This window comes from Pelodiscus sinensis, chromosome 1 (genome assembly GCF_049634645.1).
Source record: "Pelodiscus sinensis isolate JC-2024 chromosome 1, ASM4963464v1, whole genome shotgun sequence".
In the NCBI taxonomy this organism is placed as follows: domain Eukaryota; kingdom Metazoa; phylum Chordata; order Testudines; family Trionychidae; genus Pelodiscus; species Pelodiscus sinensis.
Genome location: NC_134711.1, coordinates 218,587,020 through 218,611,633, shown reverse-complemented (window position 1 = coordinate 218,611,633; position 24,614 = coordinate 218,587,020). Strand labels below are relative to the sequence as shown.

The following is a 24,614-nucleotide window of genomic DNA, read 5'->3' as shown; positions in this document are numbered from 1 at the left end:
GGCCAAAGTAAGGCATTTTTTTCAGTAACAGTGTGCTGAGACAATTCTGTATTTTATCTCTGATTTTGTAAACAAGTAGTATTTAAGTGGGGTGAAACTTTGGGGTATGCAAGACAAATCAGACTCCCCAAAGGGTAAAGAAGTCTGGAAAAGTTGAGAACCATTGTTTTGCAGAATCAAGGCTTTTCTTGGTATGGTCCATGTGAAGGGTCAGTTATGTGTTATGGTTTTTTAAATAAATCTAAATTACCCCCACTTAGACAATACTGGAAAAGGATGTTTTTAAAAGTCCTTCTCACCTTAAAAGGAACAACTTTCTCAGGTTTCTTATAGGCAGAGTGAATTTCATCTTTGAGCAACAGGTATTGAAAATGTTCAGGTGCATTTGAGTGCCCAGTTAGGGAGTGATAGGCAGTTTTAAGTATGCAGTTCAAGTACAATTTTTAGTGAGTGTCTTATAATGTTACCTCAGGATCATTCCCCAGCTCAGAGATTGAGCCCTGATTCAAGAAAGATTTTAAACATGTGTGTAACTTTAAGTTAAAGAAACATAAAAACATGCATGAGAACTTTCCTGCCTTGAATTGGATTTAAGCATGTGCTTTCAGAATTGTGTGCCTGGTCCTGCAGTCATGCCCTTAAAAACCAAGGAAAGATTTACATTTCCCCCCAAGTTCTTGTATTCTTAAATGCAGGAATGGGAATGTGTAACATTTTTTGAAATCCTGTTTTAAGACTGAAATATGTCGAGAAATATAGTTCCAGTAATAGTAGCCTTTACAAAAGTGATAGAAACATGTATGTACCACTCTCAATTATTTCTGTTTTTGTTTTTATCCTGCAGACAGCTGTGGCAAAAAACATAAACTATTTTTTTTTAATTTTAAAAGGAGTCTAAAGTAAAAAAAAATCTATTAATTTAGAAGCCCACACAATGACTCAAATAAAAACCTGTAAACCCATTATTAATAATAAATTACTTGGAGTGATTTATAATTAAATGAAATGAACAAACTAGGGATGTTAAGAAGCAGGTATTTCACTAATAGTGTAGTTAATAAAATTTTTATTGACTACACAATTAGTCGATAATGAAACACACTCAGTCCTGGTTCATGCTGAGTCTGGGAGCTACCCACACTGCAGCTCTGCAGCTTAAATGTGGTAAGAGCTGGCAGGCAGGCAGTCCGATGCTTACTACTGTACATTTAAACTTCAGAGCCACAGCGGGGGTAAATCCCGGACCCAGTGAAATCTGGGACTGAGCTGGGCTTGCTCAGTTCCAGCTCGCGCCAGGTCCAATAGCCCCTGTCCACGGGGAATATCAGAGGCAGCAAGGGGAAGGGGAGCAGGAGCCAGTACTAGAGGGAGCTGGCTTAAAAGCCAGTTCCCACCAGCACTGTCTCCACAGTGATGCCTGCCCCTACACTGCTGCCTTTGACAGAGGCAGCAGCTCAGGAGGGGTCCAGGAGGAGGCTGCCATGAAGCAGCTTCTGCCCATGATGGGCATAGGTTGGCCATGGGCAGAGGCTACTCCAGCAGCAGCACCAGTCCGGGAGGGTCCCCTGGGCCACTGCAAACAGGGATTGCTTCTAGGTTTATCAGATAGCTTCAGAAAAAATACCAGACACACTTGATGGGGGGAGGGGTCAGGGGCAGCAGGGCTGGCCAGGGGAGGTGGGGGGAAGCAGGGCTGGCCAGGGGAGATCCAGAGGAGGAGAACCGGCCGGCAGGAAGCAGGCCTGTCTGGGAGGGGATCTGGGGGAATGGGGCTGGCAGGGAGGGGGCAGGAGTGGGGGGGAGGGAGAGAATCGGTCAGCGGGGAGCAGGACTGACCCAGGCACATGCAGATCCCAGGGAGTTGCCTGTCCGGCGCACAGTTCCGGCGAAGCACGAGCAAGTCTGACTATGGCTCCACAATGTGCTTGAACTGCACTTAGAAGCATGGACAGGGCTTCTCCTCCTCCCCAAGGCATCAGTCCTATGTCAGACACAACCAGAGGCTCCCAGTGCCGATCACGCCCGCTGCCCCCTCCCGCAGCCCCTGCCAGGCTTCCGTCCAGTGCCCAGCTGGAAAACCAGAAAATACCAGACATTGCACATGTTCAGTATTTTCTGATTTTTTTTTTTACCAGACATAGGGCCCAAAAACCAGACTGTCCGATTGAATACCGGACACCTGGCAACCCTAATTGCTTCACTGCAGCTGCCCCTCACCCCCCACCCATGCTGCTGCCTACTTCTTTCTCCCCCTTTGCTGCCTATGATACAGAGGCAGCGGTGGGAAGGGAATACAAGTACTGTAGTCGAGTAGTTGACTCAACTAACCAGTAAGCTTAGGCTTATCTGGTAGTCAACTGTTCGACAACTCTTTTACATCTCTATAAGGTACTGGAACCCAGGCAGTGTTACCTAGCAGTCACAGTTGGTCTGGTGTCCACAAGTCAAAGATGGCCATAAGGCACCACCTCCAGGGTTAAATAGTGAGTACGGGCCAGTCAGAGAGCTGCAGGGTGCTATCATTCTGGATCATTTGGGAGGTACTTAATCAGTGCTTAAGCAGTGCTTAATCTGTCCAGTGCTTGTTAGATACAGCTCTAGATGGCCCCTACTGGTGAAGTAGGAGTTTCAGCTATCTCCAGTTCTGCAGGCCTGGGTTTTAGTACCATAGTTCTTTACAGCATCCTTAAGAACATGAATCACCTTAGGAACATAAATTAAGTAATTTGTTTCTGTCTATTTTCTTACAATCAAAAGAGATTATCTGCCCCTCAGGGTTGACTGGCAGAGGGCCTGTCATACTCTATCTGGGCTCAGGCCTGATACTCTCATTGCATTGCACCAACATGCTTTTTAAGTAACTTGATTAATCAGGGTATAACGTGTCAAAGGCACAGTAAATAGTTAGTTTTCCAAATGACATATACTATTCCAAGCAGAGCAACATACAATACAAGTTTAATTTACTTTCACAAATAGCAACAATATTTTGTAAAATAGGATACTCACCCAGAAAAAACACAAATCCCCAAAAGCTACCTTTACTTTAATGCTAAGTAACTAAACAGTGAAGTCTTAACCCCAGTGGTCTCACAAGCAACTATGTAGACCTGACTTCGGGAGTGTGGTAGTCCTGCTGTTACTTTGATTCTCAGACATTCCCTCTGAGTTTTTCTAAAGTGAATGATATCTCATTGTGATGGTACAGGATTTAAGGACTCCTAGATTTCTATTTCATCAGTTATAGCAGCTCTTCACAACCAAACTAACGGCATAATTCTAATTTCCACAAGCCATGAACAATGGAGTCATTCTAGTCTCATGCTAAAACATTGACATCACATCAAACCTTTCTGTATTCTGTGCCAAATCTTAAAGCACACCTGAAATGCATCCTGATCTGTTCAGGAGTAATTCATCTTCCTGGTGTCATAATGGCACATTAAGGGGTGCAGAGTACAAGTGATCCTGAGTAGTCAGGAAGGCCCAGATCCACCAAAATATTTAGGCTTCTACCTTCCACTGAAATCAATGTATTGTTGTGATCTGGGCCAAGTACAGTAAACGTCCGATAATCTGGCACCTTTAGGACCCAGGGGGTGCTGGATTATCAAATATGCCGGAGTACCGGAAGAGGAGGTATGGGTGGGGGCGGGTCGGCGGGGAACTGCTCAGCCTGGGAGAGGGCGGCGCTGCGGGACCAACCCGGCAGCACCCCAGCTGCTCTGTCCCCCAGCTTCCCCAAGTCAGCTGCTGCTGACCGGCGGCGGACTTCAGGAAGCTGGGGGAAAAGCAGCTGGGGTGCTCTGCCCCAGGACTTCCCCAAGTCCACCACTGCAGAAACTGACCAGTGTCGGACTTGGGGAAGCTGGGGGGCAGAGCAGCTCCAGTTGTCCGGCTGCCCGGAGCACTTCCGGGTTCCAGTTGGTGCCGGACTATCAGGAGTGCCGGACAATTGGAGTTTTACTGTACTTTGGACATTTCATTGTCCCTCTGTGGTTCCTGACCTTCACTTCCCCAGTGAAGGATCCATAGAGGCTGCTACTATTCTGGGATAGCAGAAGTCCCACGGAGTCACTTGCGTGGGGTGAAGAAAAGTGTGTGGGAATCAAAGTGCTGGCTATGAACTCCCCAAAAACTTACTAGAAATGATAGTAGGAATCAGAAAATGTTGGGGGTCCTCTTTGCTTCTCCCTGAGAATGAGATTCTTAGGGGCCAGACAGTCAGTTGACTGCTCTTTGTAGGTTGTAACATATATCATATACCATCAAGAAAAGAAAAGAAAAGAAAGTGCAGCATAACCAAGTCAAAATATAATATTTATATATTACATACATAGTAAGTAAACCAGTAAATAAGTATATTATACACCATGGACTATATCATAGCATTGATAGTTAAGTAGCATTTCCTGTTGAAATCAGTAAGGAGTTCTGCTTAAAAATCAATGGTATTATGGTCTTTTATTTCAGATACAATTCAGAATTCTAATTAGCTTATTATATCACTTGATTGGAATAGTTTCCTGACTTGTCATTGTCTTTTGTGCAAAATAGTAGTACACTGTAGCATTTTTCCTGAACTGCCGTGTTGTATACTTGGTCTAGGTCAGAAACAATTCCCAAATGGTCAGTTGAGAGCTATATAGCAGAAAAGCAAGAAATGCACCAGCAATAAATTCCTCCAAAGCTTTAGAGCTAAACAGAAATTTATACGTTTATTATTTTTCTGCAAAGTAGAAGAGCCATGCATAATAAGCGAGTGCCCCTATTTTATATTTTAATTGACAAGTAATTTAACCAATAATAATGATATTGTTGTCATCCTCTCTCTCTGACTTGTCCTTTCATGTGAAGTTTTTTCTCTCTGCAGTAAAATACAAATACAATAAAACTCTTCTATGACTAATAGAGCCTGAATCTGCACCACTTAAATCAAAGGAAGTTTTGTCATTGATCTCAGTAGTTGGAGGATCACATCTATAAATGATTAGAAAATACCAGTCACTCAACTAAAACTTGCTAAATACACAGAAGGTCCTCAAATTTACCTACTTTCTTTGTAAGAAAAGGGAATGTTCCCAAAGGAGCACAAGTTTGTCTGAAAGATTGATAGTTCACAGTTAGGTACCTGTACAAGTAACTAACTAGACATGGGGCATTTATCTCACTCATCAAAACATAATTCTAAAATATGGGGAGAATTTTCAGACTGTAACTCTTTTTCACATCAGTGAGTAAAATCAATGGGACTACACATTGTAAGGTGCAATTCAACAATTAGAAGAGTATGACCATCTAATACTCTAATGTGCAGTTCTTAGGTGATGAGCTTTTCTCAAAACTCACTTGCAATATTCAGTATTTCCTATCACAAGCTACAGAGAGTGTGTGCGTGTGCGCGCGTGTGTTCTGAGGCCTCTCATCTAACTAAAAAAAATAAAGCCATATCGTCATTGGCACTCATTGCTCATTTATTTAACAATTTAAATTATAAATTTAAATATTACTCTTAATAAAAAGGGATATGTGAAGATTCTGAGTATGAGAAATGAATTCATCATACATCTGGTGATGCTACAATCTACAAGAGATTACAGAGTGATTTGTGTGTAATGATATCATAAATATTAGACATGTCATTTAAACCAGTTGGCACCACAGTCTGTAACAGATTAGTGTTGTGTTAACAACTAAATTTTACAGTCTCCATAATCTATTGTAATACTTTTAACTGATATTGTAACCTCATCTGAAACAGCAAAATTAGGTTAATGAAATTTTGTAAAACTTAATAACAAGATTTGCAGAATAGCAATGTATGTTCTAATTAAGTAAAAATGCCATTCCAAAATGAACCACTTCATGCCAGGATCTAGGCTTGTATACTGCAAAGAGTCAAATTGAATCAGTTTCTTGGGTGGGAGAATTCATATGAAAACATAGGAACAGGAGATATTGGGTTTGATTCAGTAGGCGGCACTCTTGTCACTATAGCTGTACCACGCTTCATTGTGCCACAACTCCCTTCTCACAACAAAAATTACTACAGGTTGAACACCTCTTATCCTTACAAGATATGACCCAGAGTTTGAAAACCCCTGCTGTAAACTCATTGATTAGAGAGATTGGATTAGAGTGCACGAACATTTAACCATTTTGCATTAAAGGTGAATTTATCAACTGTGCTTGTGCCAAAGGTCTATGTACTGCCCAGTCCAGCAAAGCATTTAAGCACTGAGCTAACTTTAAGCATATGAGTAGTCTTATTTAAGTCAACAGGACTACTCGACTGCTTAAAGTACACGCTCAGGTTTTTTGATGGACTGGGACCAGGACAGCACGGCTTGAGGAGATTAAAGTCCAACATACAATAGAAGTTTTGTAAAAGTGGCCCTCAGCTGCATGAGAAGAGTCCCATCCGTAATTAACGTTAGGTGTTTTAGAAAACATAAAAGGATGTCAGAAGCTGAACAGCATAGGAGTAATAGTGCTGAAAATTTTAAGTAGGTTCTTTTGCAGGGATGTGGACTTTCTTCATGATGAATCTGAAGACTTAGACAATAGGAGTACTCTCTTGAACAGACAAAGAGCTGGTGTCCCTGAGGACACAGAGGGAAGGTGAAAATATAATTTCTTTTGTCCAAAACTCATTTAAGGATATTTTGACAAAGGATAAAATATCCCTCATTCAAACACACCCACAGAGTGCTTCAGTCCAGATAATGAGACCTCAAGAGCAATTATTGAAAAACTGCTCAGCATCCTGAAAAAAAATACGAAGGGAAAGCAAGACAATGGAAAAAAAGGTGTCTTTTCACAAGTCAACTTTTTCATTTCATGCTTAGGCATTGGTGTAGAAACATTCAGAAGGAAAAGAAGTGAAATAAATATCATGATAATCTAATGAAAAATAAAGCTTGCCATACTGTGTGGGACCCTATCCAATTAACCTTTATATATTATGGGAGGAGACACTTCCTTAACACTCCTCAGGAATTTAAAGATTTCCTTTGTTCTCTGTATAATCTCCTAAAAGAAATGGTGGACACAATCAGCCAGATTTCTACCTACAAGCTCCACAAAATCTTCTGACACATTATGGTTTGGATTTTAATTTTTTATGTACTGTTCTGACTGAAGAACCTTATGTCTACTGTTTATTCTAGAGTTATCTCTGTCAGGTTGTGTAGTACGTAGTTGGTCGCCTCTTGTATCTTTAGCAGATTTAAAAAAAACCCTTGCAGAATTCATTGCTGTTTCAGAGGTCATTCTTTTTAGTACTTTAATTATAGTTGCTGTCTAATTCTGTTATGTTTCAGTTGTATTTCTCAAATGTTTTGCTTGGTTAAACATTTTCATAATTCATTCTTTTCCTTGATGTTAAAGAGAGTAACTCAAGGGTTCCTATCCTGCATTTACTGAAACATTTATTTTTCTATAAGAAAAATAAACTTATTGATTAGAGAGATTTTTCTCTATTTTTCTTATTTAAATAAGATTTTTCTTATTTTATTAGATTTGAATAAACCGCAGTTAATGTACAAGAATTCCTTGGGGTTTTTTTTTTTGGGGGGGGGGAATGGAGTTGTGTTTTTGCCCCTCTACTGGCACACCCTTGGTATATTTTTTCCTTTACTGTGATATGGTTTACAAGCAATCTTTTCTAGGTAAACATCTGTGTAGTTTTTCAGACTTTTTTTACGTGCCTATGTTGTTTTTTCAAGGTATATAAAATATTGTATTTCCTTCCTGTTTGGCTGTTCTCCATAATCTGTTTCTATAGTTTCAATTACTCATGTTTGACATTCAAGATTATTCATGGCTTTTTGCACTATTTATGGGCCCAGTCCTGATACTCATGAGTAATTTTACATATGTGCATAATGGTTTGTAGGATAATTTCCATGGTTCTTTAAATCTTGACATTAAGAACAAAACTATTTTAAAACAATGAAAGATTATATTTTGATTTTGACCTTAACTCCAGGGGCAGTGTAGGGAAGGAATCATTCCTTCCAGAGACTCTATTCCCTTCCTGCTCTTCCATTCACTCAGAAAATTTGGGTTCTGAACCCAGATCTCCAAAGGGACATGAGCATTGCTATAATTAGCATCACAGTACCTATATTTCTGACACCTAGAAAAATCAGAGGAATAATAGTGCTACCCATGCTTCTTGAGTTAAGGGCCCAGGCTCCTGGTACAGTGAATGGGGAGAAATACTTACCTTAGAATACAGTACAGAAAATTCAGCATGCTAAGTGAAAAACTTCCAGCACTGCATGTCTTGAAGCATGATGCATAGGGCTCTTAGAGCTGAATTCTGATAGAGGACTCCAGTTCAGAAATCTGATTGACAGAACACTGATGGTCTAGGGATGTTATATTTCAATTAATCAGCTAATCGAGTAATCAATAGAATTTCCATCAACTACTCAATTAGTTGATGTGTGTGGGAGGCGGTCGCTGTCCCGACTATGCCTCTACCTTTTAAAGGCAGAGGCTTTGCAGTCAGGACCCAGTGCAAGTGGGGACTGGTTGAGTCCCCACTCGTGCCATTTCCTCTGCTGTGTTTTGCCTCCCTGTTCCCCCTGCAAAGACAATGCTGGGGGAAAGCCAGCTGCCCCAGCACCCACTCCTGCTCCCTACCTTTCTGCCTGTAGTACAGTCAAATAGTAACTCGACCACTCAATAAGCCTAGGCTTATCGTGTAGTTGACTAGTCTTTTACATCCGTATGGTGGTCCTAATTATTTCACCTCTGCTGTTTAAATCACGCACAAGCACGGGTTCTCGCTTAGGCCTGGCACCCCCTCCAACCTGCTCCCACTGCTGATCCCCTGGTAACTTGCCCTTTCCTAGCTCTTCATTTTGCTCTCCGGTCTGTCTTGGACCATTGACCCCCTGGTATTCTGATCTCATCCTGCTCATGACAATGAGTTGCTTAAAGTATCCAAGAGAACAGTCTGAGAAGAGGGGTACGCATTAAACCCTGCCCCTGTCAGAGAGGTAGGCACCTCCCTCTAACATCGACTCTAGGCATCTATCTCTGCTAGAGATCTGTGAATGAGAACGAGCCACTTTGAGTCTGGCAGCTAAGGTATCTAAGTAAGGTGGTTTTATTTTGGGGGGTTTTGTTTTGTTTTGTTTTCAGGAATGAAACTGCCATGGAAGACGGGGGTAGGAGAGGAGAATCTATGGTGCTTAACTTACTATTTTTAACACTTACATGGGATGTGGGAGATCCAGCTTTAATTCTCTCAGGAAGAGGGGAAAAAGTGTTTGAATAGGGGTCTCTGACTCATCAAGAGTATTCTGACCACTGATCAACAGAACATTCTCTTGTGGGACAGCCTTACTCTCTTGTGGTGAATCTGTTTCGCTATGGCTAACTAATGAAAGAGTGATTGGAACAAGGGTACTGGGACCGGGGTCTCCCACCTGCTAGGTAGGTGCCCTAACCCCACTGGCTTATAGAGTGTTTTTTTTTTCTCTTATGCGTGCACCTGGGTGCCAAGTGATTGTTCCACTCTGGATAATTTACATAGAGGTTAGGTGACAGCGAAAGAGAATGACTCTGTAATTGCGTGGTTAGGATTTGAACAGGACAGACCTAGAGTCTAGTCCCCTGTGTTCTAATCACTCTGAAAATTCATCAGAGGTGATTGCATTGCTATATAGCTTAGAAATTTAAAATCTCACTCGGGGTGAAAATCTGCAACCCATACCTATGACGTAAGTTTTCTGTAGAGCTTCTTGCAGAGTTTAGTACTGCTTGTCATAGGTAAGGTTGACAGAATCTTCCACTATGCTGAATTTTGCCATTTATATATTATTTGTACTAGGAATGTGAACAAGTAGTCAAGTAGACAATAAATCTTCCTGACTATTCGCATTCTTCCCCAGCTTTGCTGCCTCTGTATCCCCCACAGCACTGGCTCTGTGTTTCTGCCTGCTCTGCCATCCCCATGTGCTGCTGCCTCTATCTGGAGCAGCCTTTATCCTTGGGGAACTCAGACCCCCCGCGGACAGGGGCAGCCTCTGTCTGTGGCCAGCCTGAGCTGCCGTGAACAAAGGCTGCTTCGTGACAGATTCCCCTATTTCCTCCCCTTCAGCAGCCTCTGTCCATGGGGGCGGTAGGCAGCTGGTCCACGAGGGGAACTGATTTTTAAATTGGCTCTCTTTGTGAACTGGTCCTGCCTGGTGTCCCGTGCTGCTGCCCCTGGTAGAGAGGCAGAAGTGCATGTTGGCAGGGGGCTTCCTAGGAGTGGGGCCTGATTGCACAGGCTGCATCTCTGACCCCAGGGACTATAGAATAGTCAACTAACACTAAGAATTCATACGGTTATTACCCACTAACATCCCTAATTTGTGCCACTATGGCTATGTCTAGACTGCAGGCTTCTTTCGAAAGAGGCTCTTTCGAAAGATCGCGTCTAGACTGCAGGCGGATCTTTCGAAAGAGCAATCCGCTTTTTCGAAAGAGAGCACCCAGCGAGTCTGGATGCTCTCTTTCGAGGAAGCCCTATTTACATTGAAGAACGCCTTCTTTCGAAAGAGGAACTTTCGAAAGAAGGCGTTCTTCCTCGTGAAATGAGGTTTACCGCCATCGAAAGAAAAGCCACGTTCTTTCGAAATAATTTCGAAAGAATGCGGCTTGAGTCTGGACGCAGGGGAAGTTTTTTCGGGAAAAGGCTACTTTTCCCGAAAAAAACCCTGAGTCTGGACACGGCCTATGTGACAGAATCTGTTGCTATGTGCTATTTGTTAAACTCACTGTAACTTAATCTACATTATTAGTCTGTCAGCTCTTTAGAACAGGGGAATCTTACATGAATGCAGCACAACTTTTACCACAGAACATCATCATAGCTACCTCAAAAGATTTGGGCTCAGATTTGCCAGTAGAAAGTGCTGTTGTGCACCACTCTGCTGAGGCAGAGCAGCCATTTCACCCAGACACTGTGACAGATTAAGCAGCATACTCCTTTCTATTGAATTGGTTGGATGCGGGAGACATGCCAGAATATTATGTCAGGAGACTATGGTTCTCACAGACCCCAGAGATGTCTGGGTGTCTGGCTCGTGAGTCTTGCCCACATACTCAGGGTTCAGCTGATCGCCATAGTTGGGGCCGGGAAGGAATTTTCCTCCAGGGTAGATTGGCAGAGGCTCTGGAGGTTTTTCGCCTTCCTCTGTAGCATGGGGCACGGGTCACTAGGAGGATTCTCTGCATCTTGGGGTCTTTGAACCATCGTTTCAAGGACTTCAATATCTGAGACACAGGTGAGAGAATTATTCTAGCAGTGGGTGGGTGAGATTCTGTGGCCTGCATTGTGCAGGGGGTCAGACTAGATGATCAAAGTGGTCCCTTCTGACCTTAAAGTCTATGAGTCTATGAGATTACCCACGAGTAGTTGTGAGCAAGGTCATGAAAACTTAGGCAGACTTTCAGCTCTTGTCATTGACTTACAGTTTGAAAAATTTCTCTGCAGTAAAAAAAGCTAGAAACTTTTTTAAAATTAATGTTGGGATTAGTGATGGGAGGTTCATTGGCCAGGGGCTTTTTAGACCACCAAAGCTAGCTCTGTACAGGCAGTCCCCGACTTACACGAATCCGACTTAGGTCGGATCCGCACTTACGAACGGGGCTTTTCTCGCCCCGGAGCTCACGCGCGGCGGATCGCCACCCATGTCCTCCGGGGCGAGAAAAGCTTCTCCCGGTCTCCCTGGTCTGCTGGGGGGGTCCAGCAAAGCCGCTAGACCCCCCAGCAGACCAGGGACACCCGAGCAAAGCCGCCCAGGCGGGGGGAGTCCGGCTGCCTGGGCGGCTTTGCTCGTTTGCCCCGGAGCAAAGCCGCCCAGGCAGCGGGACTCCCCCCGCCTGGGCGGCTTTGCTCCTCTCCCCCTGGTCTGCTGGGGGGGTCCAGCATAGCCACTGGACCCCCCCAGCAGACCAGGGACACCCGAGCAAAGCCGCCGCCTGGGCGGCTTTGCTCCCGGGCAAATGAGCAAAGCCGCCCAGGCGGCGGCTTTGCTCTGGTGTCCCTGGTCTGCTGGGGGTGTCCAGGAGCTTTGCTGGACCCCCCCCAGCAGACCAGGGGGACAGGAGCAAAGCCTTGGAGCACACCCGCAGCGGGACCGCCCGGGCGTGCTTGGGCTGTCCCGCTGTGGGCGTGCTCCGCGGCTTTGCTCCTGTTCCCCTGGTCTGCTGGGGGGGGGGGGGGGGTGCAGCTAGGCCCTCCCCCCAGCAGACCAGGCTTTTCTTGCCTACCCCTGGGGTAGAGCAGCTGGGGGCTGCCGGGTTGGTCCCGCAGCGCCGCTCCGGACCAACCCGGCAGCACCCCAGCTGCTCTGCCCCAGGCGTCCTGATTCAGCCCCTGCTGGTCAGTTTCAGCAGCGGCTGAATCAGGATGCCTGGGGTAGAGCAGCTGGGGTGCTGCTGGGTTGCTCCAGTAGAGCCGAGGAGCCGCGCTACTGGACCAAACCCAGCACACCCCAGCTGCTCTGCCCCAGGCGTCCCCAAGTCAGCCGCTGCTGAAACTGACCAGCGGCTGACTACAGGAAGCCCCAGGAGAGTTGCTCTTCCCCAGGCTTCCTGGAATCAGCCGCTGATCAGTTTCAGTAGCAGCTGACTTGGGGATGCCTGGGTTTCTTAAGTTGAATCTGTATGTAAGTCAGAACTGGCATCCAGATTCAGCCGCAGTTGAAACTGATCAGTTTCAGCAGCGGCTGACGCCAGTTCCGACTTACATACAGATTCAACTTAAGAACAAACCTACAGTCCCTATCTTGTACGTAACCCGGGGACTGCCTGTATTTTAATCCTCTACTTTCTTTTCTGTCCAAAGTGGGTATTTAGTTTCAGAGTTGGTGGAATTTAGAAACATAATATATTTTATTATCTAAATTAAACATTTTTTTCCTTAGGATTTTCTAAACATCTTGCTATGTTCATTTTTGTTGATTTAGATGGTGGAATGGAAACTGCTTCATTTTTTCCCTTGTTTCTGTTCCATCATGATTTAAGGATGGGGGTTATTATTTTAATAAAAACAGAAATTTGTATTTAGCTGCACCTTCTTGAAACCTCCATAAAGTGTTTAACAGAGATGGGCACCAACCAAGATTGTGAATCTACACCCTACATATTTTAGCAAAAACCAATCATTAAAATATCTTTTTTGTCATGATTTATGATTTGAGTAAACTCATGAACTAGCCATTTTAAAGTGACATCATGATCAGTATTTTGAGAATTGGCATGTGCTGGAAGCTTCAGTTCTTTGATTATGTTTGATTAAGTTGCAGTTTGCTGGTCCTAGTGGAGTAAGCTGCATGTTTTTTGTATCTTCATACGTGGGACTTCTGTGTCACAATGAGGGAAACCCTCCTGATCCTAATTCTTAATAACTTATGGCCAGATCTTCAATGGTATTTGGATACCTACAGATGCAAATAAGTCTCTAATGGGATTTTCAGGTTAGGTATTCAACTGTCACTGAAATATAGAGTCTCCAGAACATAAATCACTTCACCTTAAATAGAACTAATTAATGCTTCTGCTTGGAGCATCTGTATCCAAGGAGTCAAGTATCAGAGGGGTAGCTGTGTTAGTCTGGATCTGTAAAAGTGACAAGGAGTCCTGTAGCACCTTATAGACTAACAGAGGTATTGGAGCATAAGCTTTCATGGGCAAAGACCTACTTTGACAGATGATGAAGTGGGTCTTTGCCCACGAAAGCTTATGCTCCAATACATCTGTTAGTCTATAAGGTGCTACAGGACTCCTTGTCGCTTTTGTATGGCAGTTCTCACCTAGTAGGTAAAAGAAAGGAGGCCTCATTCGTTCATTCAGAAAAATCCCTCCTTCCTATTTTACCTGCCTCCTCAAGTCTACTTAATGGCTGTGGGAGTATGTACCAACCTGCATCTGTCCATCCTTCCCAAACCAGTTAATCTCAAGGGGGTGGGAAGTTCAGCCTTTGGAATGGTAGGCAGAATGGTGAATCCTGCTATGGAGATATGCACAGAAAACCTAGGGGGTGGTTGTGGAACACAAGAATGCCTGGTGTGTGGAGATTAGGGAATCCTGCTGTGGGAAGAGAATGGGAATCAACAGTACCATCAGTGAGGAGAGATTGGGGGGACCTAGCTAGTAGAGAGAATGAAGGCTAACAGACTCCTACTAGGAGAATGGTTGGGGGAGTTTTAGGGAGTCCTCGAAATGGATGAGAGGACGGAACCCAGAGAGCTGGTGGGTGGAATGGAGAAATGAAAGAAGCACACCATGTATGCAATAAGCTCTGCTGACAGAAGTTACTAATTGTGTGCCTTTCCTAGTATACGTACATTGACTTACACATTCACCAGACCCTGTACCCCAGCTCCTATTGGCTGGGAATTGGCCAATGGGAGTGTGGAGCCAGTACTCAGGGTGGAGGCAGCATATGGAGCCTCGTGGCCCCCCACCTAGGAGCCATACCTGCTGCTGGCTGCTTCTGGGATGTAGTGTAGTGCCAGGACATGCAATGTGACACCTCCTGCTTGAACACCTCCACTAGTCACGACCCAGAGCTTGAAAACCATTGATATAGAGCAGTGGTCCCCAACCTTTTGGGGCTGCCTGGGGGCGGGGCCACTCACGTGGCGGGCATCCGAGGGCGGGGCTGCGCACATGCCTGGGGCGGGGCCACCCATACGCCGTGTGCCCAGTGCTGGCACCACCCATGCACTGCACTGCCGGGGCCGGCACCGCTCCTGTGCCACGTGCCTGGGGCGAGGACACCCATATGCCATGCACCCGGGGCCGGAACAACCCATGCGCTGCATGCCCGGGGATAGCACTGCTCCTGTGCAGCATGCCCAAGGGCAGGGATGCGCATATGCCGCATGCCCAGGAGCTGGCAGCACCCATGCGCCACGCACCTGGGGCTGGCGCCGCTCCTGTGCCACGTGCCCAGGGGCCAGCACAGCCCATACGCCGCGTGTCCAGGGCCGGCGCCGCCCCTGTGCCATGTGCCTGGAGCCGGCACAGTCCTTGTGCCGTACACTCGGGGGCGGGGCCGCCCATGCGCTGCCAGGGGCCGGCCCTGATCACTCGGTGGGTGCACAGAAATGGCCTGGCGGGCACCTTGGCGCTCGCGGGCACTGCGTTGGGGACCACTGATATAGAGTATGTTCCTCCCATTCTGTTTTATGATTCCAAAGCTTGTGTTTTGTGTTTTTCCAATACACAGTGAGGAATTTTTTTCTTTTAATCCAGATGATTCTGCAGTGTGTTTTTCTAACAAGCGCATATTTTTCATGTGACAACTACATACTAAAATATTAGCTGCCTATTAAACCAGTTTAAATCCACTATTGGTATACTATTCATGTATATCTCAGAATATTTTTGAAGTGAGTATCTTTAAATGTTGTTTGCTTTAACAAACCTCCTAGTAGAAGACATGTGAAACATTTTCTCAAAGGATCCTGTAGATTTCTATGTGAAAGGAATAGTTTAGAGATTAATCACTTAAACTGAATAAAACTATAGGGAGGTTGTGTGTGTGAAGGATTTTTTTGTAGCAATTATAGCTACAGCTGCTGCATGTTCCTATAATAATCAAGTTGATGACAAGTAGCTAATTGGTGAGAAAACTGGGCACACTTCTAATTCTGTTAAAAGAAATAGGACAAATCTTCAGCTTCTGCATGAGGTGTCAAAATATATTGTTCACAAGACAACATTTGTAATGAAAAGAAATGTTTGGTAAATCCACGTAAAGTAAAAACAGCTATGCATGTGAATTTCTATACATTAGAGTTTGTTAAAAAAAAGAGATTTTGTGTGTGTAAAATGAAAACTACAGTTCTGAATGCAGTAACTAACATGAATTATGAGCAAAGGTAACATTTAGATGAGTGCTTTTCATTTTAATCCTCTACTTTCTTTTCTGTCCAAAGTGGTTATTTAGTTACAGGGTTGGTGGAATTTAGAAACATAATATATTTTATAATCTAAATTAAACATTTTTTTCCTTAGGATTTTCTAAACATCTTGCTATGTTCATTTTTGTTGATTTAGATGGTGGAATGGAAACTGCTTCATTTTTTCCCTTGTTTCTGTTCCATCATGATTTAAGGATGGGGGTTATTATTTTAATAAAAACAGAAATTTGTATTTAGCTGCACCTTCTTGAAACCTCCATAAAGTGTTTAACAGAGATGGGCACCAACCAAGATTGTGAATCTACACCCTACATTTTTTAGCAAAAACCAATCATTAAAATATCTTTTTTGTCATGATTTATGATTTGAGTAAACTCATGAACTAGCCATTTTAAAGTGACATCATGATCAGTATTTTGAGAATTGGCATGTACTGGAAGCTTCAGTTCTTTGATTATGTTTGATTAAGTTGCAGTTTGTAAAAGTAAAAATTCTATTTGGATGAATTATTTTTAAACTACTTGAAATTCATACATTTCCATTAAAGGGTATTTAACTTGATTATATAAACATAGGTTCAAATAAATAGAAATCCAGTGTTTGATACTGTCTATTTTAGATTCTTATATGGTCCCATTGCCCTATGCTCCCATTGCCCTAAAATGCACATGTGAGGTAAAGAATTGCTATTATCCCCATTTTATATATGAGGAACTGGGGCATAGACAGGCTAAGTGACTTGATTTGAGTCCCACAAGACTCTGAGCATGGACATAAAACAAGGCTTTTCAAGTTTACAACTAATGTCCTATTTGCTGGCCAGCCTTTGTCATCCTTCAATTTGTTCAGTTAAATTACCTGTTCTCATATGCATCTGGTAAAGTGGGTCTTTGCCACCACGAAAGCTTATGCTCCAATAAATCTGCTAGTCTATAAGGTGCCACAGGACTTCTCGCTGTTGTTATATACTACATTCTGTATCCATTTACTGGGTCTTATCTTTGTGTTTTTCTTGCATTGTAATATTACGTGGTCATTTGTAAATGAACTTAATATTCTACCTTTTTAAAATATGGGATTATAGCAGCCTAGATTGTCTTTCTAAGGAAAACTAACATAGGTGAAATTCTAATCCCATTCAGTGGGGCCAGGATTTTACCCCAAGTTTTTATTGCTGAGCTGAAGCTGGTCTGTTCTTTTGGCTTTGTGAGTTTCTATTAGTCTCAAACTTAACAAGCACCACTTTTATTCCATCACACAAAGAAGTTATTTCCCGTACTAGAATTGGTTAATTTTAAATTCATGTAAATGCATTGCCGTGGTGTGTATTGCTGTAGTACAGGCAGTCCCCAGGTTACATGGATCCGACTTACATCGGATCCCTACTTACAAACGGGGTGAGGCAACCCCGCACTAGCTGCTTCCCCCCAGCAGACCAGGGAGACGCGGAGCGGCTTTTCTCAGCAGACACCTCAGCTTGAGAATAAAGGACTGAGGGAAGTGAGGTGTGGGAGAATAAAACTGAGCTCTGGAGAAATGTTTGGCTAGAGTTTCCCCTACAATATGTACCAGTTCCGACTTACATACAAGTTCAACTTAAGAACAAACCTACAGTCCCTATCTTGTATGTAACCCGGGGACTGCCTGTATTTGAATGCCTAGATATTGTAGGCTTGCCCATATATGAGAAATGTTACAAAGGGCAGTTTTGTAGATAGATAAGGAATGCATGAGAGAGAAGTTCCATCAGCCACTGAACAGCTGTCTATTTTTTTTCTTAAAAAAATATAAACAAAACCTTGCAGTATTTCCACTTTTGAATTCTTGCCTTGTTTGGAAAAAATTGCCTTCCTCTTCTTACTCCACCAAAGCCATTTCTCCTCCCCACTCTCAAAACCTTCCCTTCCATTCTCATCACTTCTCCAGTGGCTACCAGTGGTTCGCTTGTCTTCTTGACCAGCATGTGTTTCTTCCTTTTTCTGCCTTGTGTTTGTCTGGCCTTTTCTGTCTCACTCTTTCTACACCCTTTCAGAAGAGAGATGGAAGCTGTTATTGCTAAGACGGGTTGAATCAGTGTTTATGTTCATTTGCTCTCACTAAATGGACCACAGATCTCTTCAAGAGCAGAAAAGAATCCCTGGTCATGACAGTAGCTACGGAGTTTATTCAGACAGCAGCTCAGCAGCTTTCCCTGCAGTGAGGGGTAGTACATATTGCAGCACCACAGAGGTTTGATATCAGAGAACCAAGTCCATGAATGAAGCTATCCTCAGGAAGGACAGATTCACCAGGCTGGTACCAGCGAAATTGGGACTTCTAGCAAATGTACCAAAGAAGATGGTCTAGAAATATTTTTAAGGGAATGGCTATTACCATATCTTTCTTATAGACTGAATTTCAAAAATAAGTTTATTAAGAGTCTATATGATACTAGTCATAGAAGAGCATAGAGTTTCTTGTTGAAAATTACAATCTAATAGGTTTCAGTGATTAAATTTTTTTCAACTGTATTAAGCAGTTTACTGTTTTGTGTTTCTGTCCAGACTCAAAATCTTCCTGAAATAAAGATATGAAGAATTATGGCTAGCCAACTTCTAAATTATGGCTGCCATTTATTGTACTACTTTAGTACTAGAAACCAAAAAAACTGTCGATATTGGGATTTTTAACAACATAACCTTGTTGACTAAGGCCTCATCAGAGGTTCAAAAAGGGTTCCTTGTTCTGGATCATATATTCTAACTAAAGTACAGGCTTGTGTGGTTTTTTGTTCAATTGGCTTAAATCTTTGAAATTTAGTGTTTGTAAAAGTTGTCAAAACACACATACCCTGATATGCTTGATTTCATATAAAATAATGTTTTTGTTAGTGCTTCATGGTCACCTTTGTATTTTTAATGTCATATAACAGTGGCTACCTTAGAGTAGGAAATCAGAGTAAATAATGTTTAACTGATTGAAGCGGCTTGAATGATTTGCAGAGTTTTTATGTTTACCTCTTTCCTTCAACTTTATATTTCAGAGCATGTCACAGTAGTTTCCCCATGCGTAGCAACACATTCAACCATCAAGCCGAACAGGCTTTTGATAACACAAGAGCACCCCCGAATTAGGCTGTGCCCCCTAAATTATTAAAGTGATTCCAGCAAGATTCTACCATGCTTTGGAGGTAAAAGTAAGGTCTTACCCAACTGTTTGCTGTTTAGGCGAGAAAACAGCATATGACTTTGTGATTAAAGACTGTATCATATGTGCAAGGGTAGCAAAGCAAGATTGCACAGGCAACCTTAATTCTGGCATTTTCTACTTTTTGAAATGCTTGATTTTGCATTCTTAATAATATTTGAACATAGTTTTCTGTGTGTAATTTTGTGTGTGTGTATGTTTAAGCAAATTAAGTCAGTTGCTCTCAAATTAAATCAGTTGGCACACACTAGCCAACTGGAGGATTGGAACCTTTAAATTCTCTATGTAGACCTCTGTTGTTGAAGATAATAGAGTAACTGATCACAGTATTAGGGTTTCATCCTAATACAAGCACTAGAAGGGAATGAGACGTACTTTGCCAGGTGGTTTTACAGATAGTTGCTGACAGAAGAGAAATGGTGGGACTTGGGAATCTTGGGCTCCATTCTGGACTAGAGGAAAGTTTATCTAGTGAGCATTCTAACACTGTGGTCCGCTGTGGTGTATTTTGTGGTCTAAGTGGGAGAGCTAGGATAAAATATTTGTTTCCAGTAAAAGATCAAATGTCCGTGGAAATCACATTTAGATATTAGCTACCTGCTTTAAATTGAGATTTTAAATTGGGGTAGAGCTCAAGTGAGATGAAGGCAGTAGGGCACTTACCTGATTCAGCTGGGATTATGCGGAAAAAATAGTGCCGTAAAGAGTATAAAGAAAGGAACTGGATATTGTATATGTTGTCTTAAAAGCTGTACAATTTTTGCTATAGGCATGATTTCTTACCTGCTTAATGGGTAGCAGGTTTAAAACTAATAAAATAAAGTTCTTCTTCACACAGCGTGTAGTCAACCTGTGGAACTCCTTGCCAGAGGAGGCTGTGAAGGCTAGGACTATAAGAGAGTTTAAAGAAAAGCTAGATAATTTCATGGAGGTTAGGTTCATAAAAGGCTATTAGCCAGGGGATAAAATGGTGTTCCTGGCCTCTGTTTGTCAGGGATGGCAGGAGACAAATCGCTTGATCATTGTCTTCGGTCCAACCTCTCTGGGGCACCTGGTGCTGGCAACTGTCAGCAGACAGGATACTGGGCTAGATGGACCTTTGGTCTGACCCAGTATGGCCCTTCTTATGTACCTGACCACAAACTGAGGCAACCAGATCAACTACAGTATTACCAAAGAACTCAATGCTTCTAGCTGAGAGAATTGCTCAGCATTCTTTCTGTTTGCTAACAAGGCAGCAGTGTTTGGATAAGGATTGAGAGAAACTGTAGTTTGATTCTAGCTCAGAAGAATCCACACTACATGTACTGACACGCACTGCAGATTAAATAGTGCTAGAGGTGACAGGTAAGCTATGTCTGAGATAGTTGGGGTATGTCTTAGGGATGTAAAATCCTGTTTAATTTGTTAACCGGTTAACTGATGAAGGGGGAAGGGGACAAGTGGGAGACTGCTTCAGACCAGCTACAGTGGCTCCCATGCCTGCTGCTGGGCTTGAGCAGCTTCCCTTTCCTTCCCCCTGCCTTGCCATAGGCAGCAGCTGCACCATCTGGGCTAGAGCATCCTGGCCTGCAGCGGGCCAGGGAGCCCTGCAGGCCGGGGCAGTTCTGACATCCTAGCCCAAGCAGTTCCTGCCTTCAGGGTGCCTGGGCCCACTGCAGACAGAGGCTGCTCGGGCATGATGCTGGAGCAGCCCCTGCCTGTGGGGCGCCTGGGCCTGCCACAGTCAGGAACTGCGCAAGCCGGGCCACCGGAGCAGCCCCTGCCTGTCAGGAATGGTCTAGTTACTATTATAGTTATTATTTAGTCATGCTTTGACTAGGCAAGATGACCAATCAAGGTTCCTTACAGCCCTAGCCTTCTATGATTCTGTAATTGTAATAGCAGTAAAATGCATTTGTGAAACACTGTGTAGGAATAACACAGTGATAGATTTACGACATAATAGGTCTTGTTTAAAGGAATTTAAGAATAATTCAAGTACTATTCCTGCACTATATGTACCTCTCAGATTGAGAGATGTTATTAATACCCCATGAGAGGATTTTGAGTATCATAGCCCCTGGTTTGATTCCGCGTAATATTCCTGGAAAGGTCCTGGAAAAGAGAGGACCTTGGTCTATGCTTCAATAAAGAATTAAATGGAGATTCCAAAAAGGGAAATGTAATAGGAGCTGAATGTAACCTGCTCCCATCTTGTCTAATCTAGTCCTACTTCTTTCTTTTTGACTCATAAAGTATTAGACTCCCATGAAACATATTGTAATTTTATCTGCTTAGCATTGAGGTTTTGCAAGCACTTAAGGTACCTGTTGTGCCCCATGTATGCCACAGCTTTGGGGCACTGATAATATCTCAGCTGGTAAGTCTAGTGTTCCCATTTGTCGATGACAGCTCTGGCATGACCCAGTAATCACTTAGGCTATGTCTAGACTACAGGGTTTTTTTGAAAAAACTTCACCTGCGTCTATACTGCCGCCATGTTCTTTTGAAATTAAATCGATGTTTTTTTCAAGAGCGGTAAACATCATTTTATGAGGAAGAATGCCTTTTTTCAAAAGAGCTCTTTCGAAAAGCGTCCTTGACCGCAAACAGGGCTTTTTTTGAAAGAGAGCATCCAGATTGCTTGGGTGCTCTCTTTCAAAAAAGCGATCCACTTTTTCGAAAAAGTTGTGGCTGTTAAAAAATCTTTCGAAAAAGCTTGTTTCGAAAGAAGCGTGTAGTCTAGACCTACCCTTAAGGTGAGTCTAGACAGTACCCTTTTGTCTGAATAAGCTTCGAGTCTAGGTCAAAAGAGTTTATTTTGAAATTTGGAGCTGTGTAGACAGACCCAAATTTCAAAATAAGGCACTATTCCAACAAATCCCTTAACCCTTGTGGAATGAAGGTTACAGGGACACCAGAATAGCTGGCCCGCTATTTCAGGAAATAGCGGGAGCATTTAAAGATGTGGCGTTGCTATTTTGGGATACTTCTGGAAGTATCCCAAAATAGCACCATAGTCTAGATGTACCCTCAGATGCATGGTAGGGTTAAAATGGTATCTTGGTTGGTCTGTCAAGAAAAGGAAAGATCGAAAATACCCTGAGTAGAGAGGCCTGTTCATTTACAGTTCCAAGTGAGCAATAGAGCTTTTTTGTTTGGGTCACTGGGGTCAGTCCATTGGGGAGTCAGTGTTCTTAGTGTCTTGGGTGATTTCTCTATTAAAAGTATACGGGAGCTTGCAGACCTCTAGATCAGGTTCAATTAGAGGTGCTGCTCCCTGAGTCCCACAGATCTGCACCCAGCTGTATTTTCTGGAAGTCATTCGCTGTATATAGTTATTCAGGGTTTTTCTCTGCAGCTTCTGACTAGCCATGCAATTGCCTCCCAATATCATCTTGTCACGTCCTGGTTCAGAGTCTTTCCTTCTACCTGGCCAGGAAGAAGAGGATGGAGAAGGAGTTGATGTGAAATTTTAGTTCATGGCAATATCTTATCATCTTATTTGGATTTATAAGCAGTTAAAGTGGGGGATGGGACTCCACTATGAATTTCCCTTATTGGATTTTAATTCAGCTGACTAATTCATGTGAAGACTTCAAACTGCCTTGTGTTCAACTGGATTATAATTCAAGTTAATGAACTCAAGATTTACTGTTTTATTTTGCAATGGAGAAAGGGCCTTTGTTTCAGTATCTTCTTCTAAAAAAAGTTTCTCAGTCTGCTTTCTAACAAAACACCATCCCTCATATTTGACTTGTGTAAAATCCCACTTCAGGCAACATAGAATAGTCCTATTTTGGGTTGTTGGTTTTTTTTCCAGCCTCTTGTTCACATCTCCGTGGTCAGATTAAATTCTATTGGGAGTCAGCCTCCCTAGGATCGGCCCTGGTGAAAGTGTTTTCACGTCCAGCATCGGATATAAAAGTATCAATCTTTATGTTTTTAAGCTTAACAGTATAACCAGGAAATTGAAGAAATATCACTTTTCTATTTTTTATTTCTGGTAGGCTTTCCTGTGGCTGTAGTATTGTTAATAGCTCATTGTAATCTCACGTCAAACATTTTGATATTATTTTACTACAACCCATTATGTTTAAACCATTTTTTTAGAGTTCCCTCTTAGGCATTCATTTCAGTAGTTCAATCTTCACCGCCTTTACCACAACAATACTGACTCCTCAATAGAAATATTTTTCACATTGATAGTATTTTGCTATGAAAATTGTTTACTTCTGAAATCTCTGAAAGTTGTTCCCATCAATCAGCAGCTGAAGTTCCCAAATGTTCTCTCTTTAGGTTTTTAAAATTGTAATGGTTATTTGAAAACATTCTTTTCATTATGTGTACATGCTGGTTTATTGCGGTAGTATTCTAACATACAAAGAAAATCCTAACAGAGATTTTTTTTTAAATTTGAATGTAACACTGATGGATTTGTGTTAGAAAAAGAGGTGCCAAACCAAACAGACATAATAAAGTCTTCACTTTTTTAAAAAAGGTCAAATTTTCTACTTTGACATGAGTATGGTTGTGTCTAGACTACATGGCTCCGTCAACGGAGCCATGTAGATTAGGCAGGAGGGCAAAGGGAAATGAAGCAGTGATTTAAATAATCACCGCTTCATTTAAATCCAAATGGCCGCCGCGCTGTGCCGATCAGCTGATTGTCGGCACAGCGCGGCAGTCTAGACGGGGATCTGCCGACCCCAGAACCCTTTGTCGGCAGATCCTGTAAGCCTTGTTTCACGTGGCTAACAGGATCTGCCGACGAAGGGTTCTGAGGTCGGCAGATCCCCGTCTAGACTGCCGCGCTGTGCCGACAATCAGCTGATCGGCACAGCGTGGCGGCCATTTTGATTTAAATGAAGCGGCGATTATTTAAATCGCCGCTTCATTTCCCTTTTTTGAGTAAACTAATCTACATGGTTCTGTCGACGGAGTCATGTAGTTTAGACATACCCTATGAGTCAACTTAAAAGCCATAATAATCGCTCTTTCTTCATCTTTTGTTCAAGCTGTAACAGCTAAGGAAATGATTGTTTCTGAATTAGAATAATGTGAACATAAACAATGGTCTTCATCCTTAATGTTTCCTACTCGTTTACTACTTCTAGGAGGAAGATGAGGATCCTTGTACTTCTACTGCTTTATCATTGTGCTGCAAAGAAAGCCAAAAGTTACAGCACTTCAGATCCCAACTTTATTGTAATCATGGTTGATGACCTTGGCATTGGAGATCTGGGATGTTATGGAAACAAAACTTTAAGGTTTGATAAAACACTTTGAGGAGGGGGAGAGAATACATCTGTACATAGAGCATACGTGCAGAGTATACATCTATACATAGAGCATAATATATGCTTATAGATTTTGAACTATTTAAAATACAGTTTAGAGCTTCAAGATTTCTTTTGTCAGAACGATTAATTTTCTTTTTGCAGTCTAGACTGTTTGATTTCATTGTTTCCTTACTTTTATAGGAAGAAATTTAGGTTAATATACAGT

The 24,614-nt window shown here is 42.7% G+C and overlaps 1 protein-coding gene across 5 annotated transcripts in view; it reads left to right on the top strand.

The window, feature by feature from the left end:
- STS (steroid sulfatase) overlaps positions 1-24,614 on the top strand; it is a 187,368-nt gene that overhangs the window by 9,589 nt on the left and 153,165 nt on the right. For all 5 annotated transcript variants that reach the window (XM_075915380.1, XM_075915349.1, XM_075915356.1 and 2 more), the window contains one exon: positions 24,224-24,376. In XM_075915380.1, coding sequence (XP_075771495.1) covers positions 24,231-24,376 — 146 coding nt within the window. In that variant the 5' untranslated portion in view covers positions 24,224-24,230. The remainder of the gene's footprint in view (positions 1-24,223; positions 24,377-24,614) is intronic.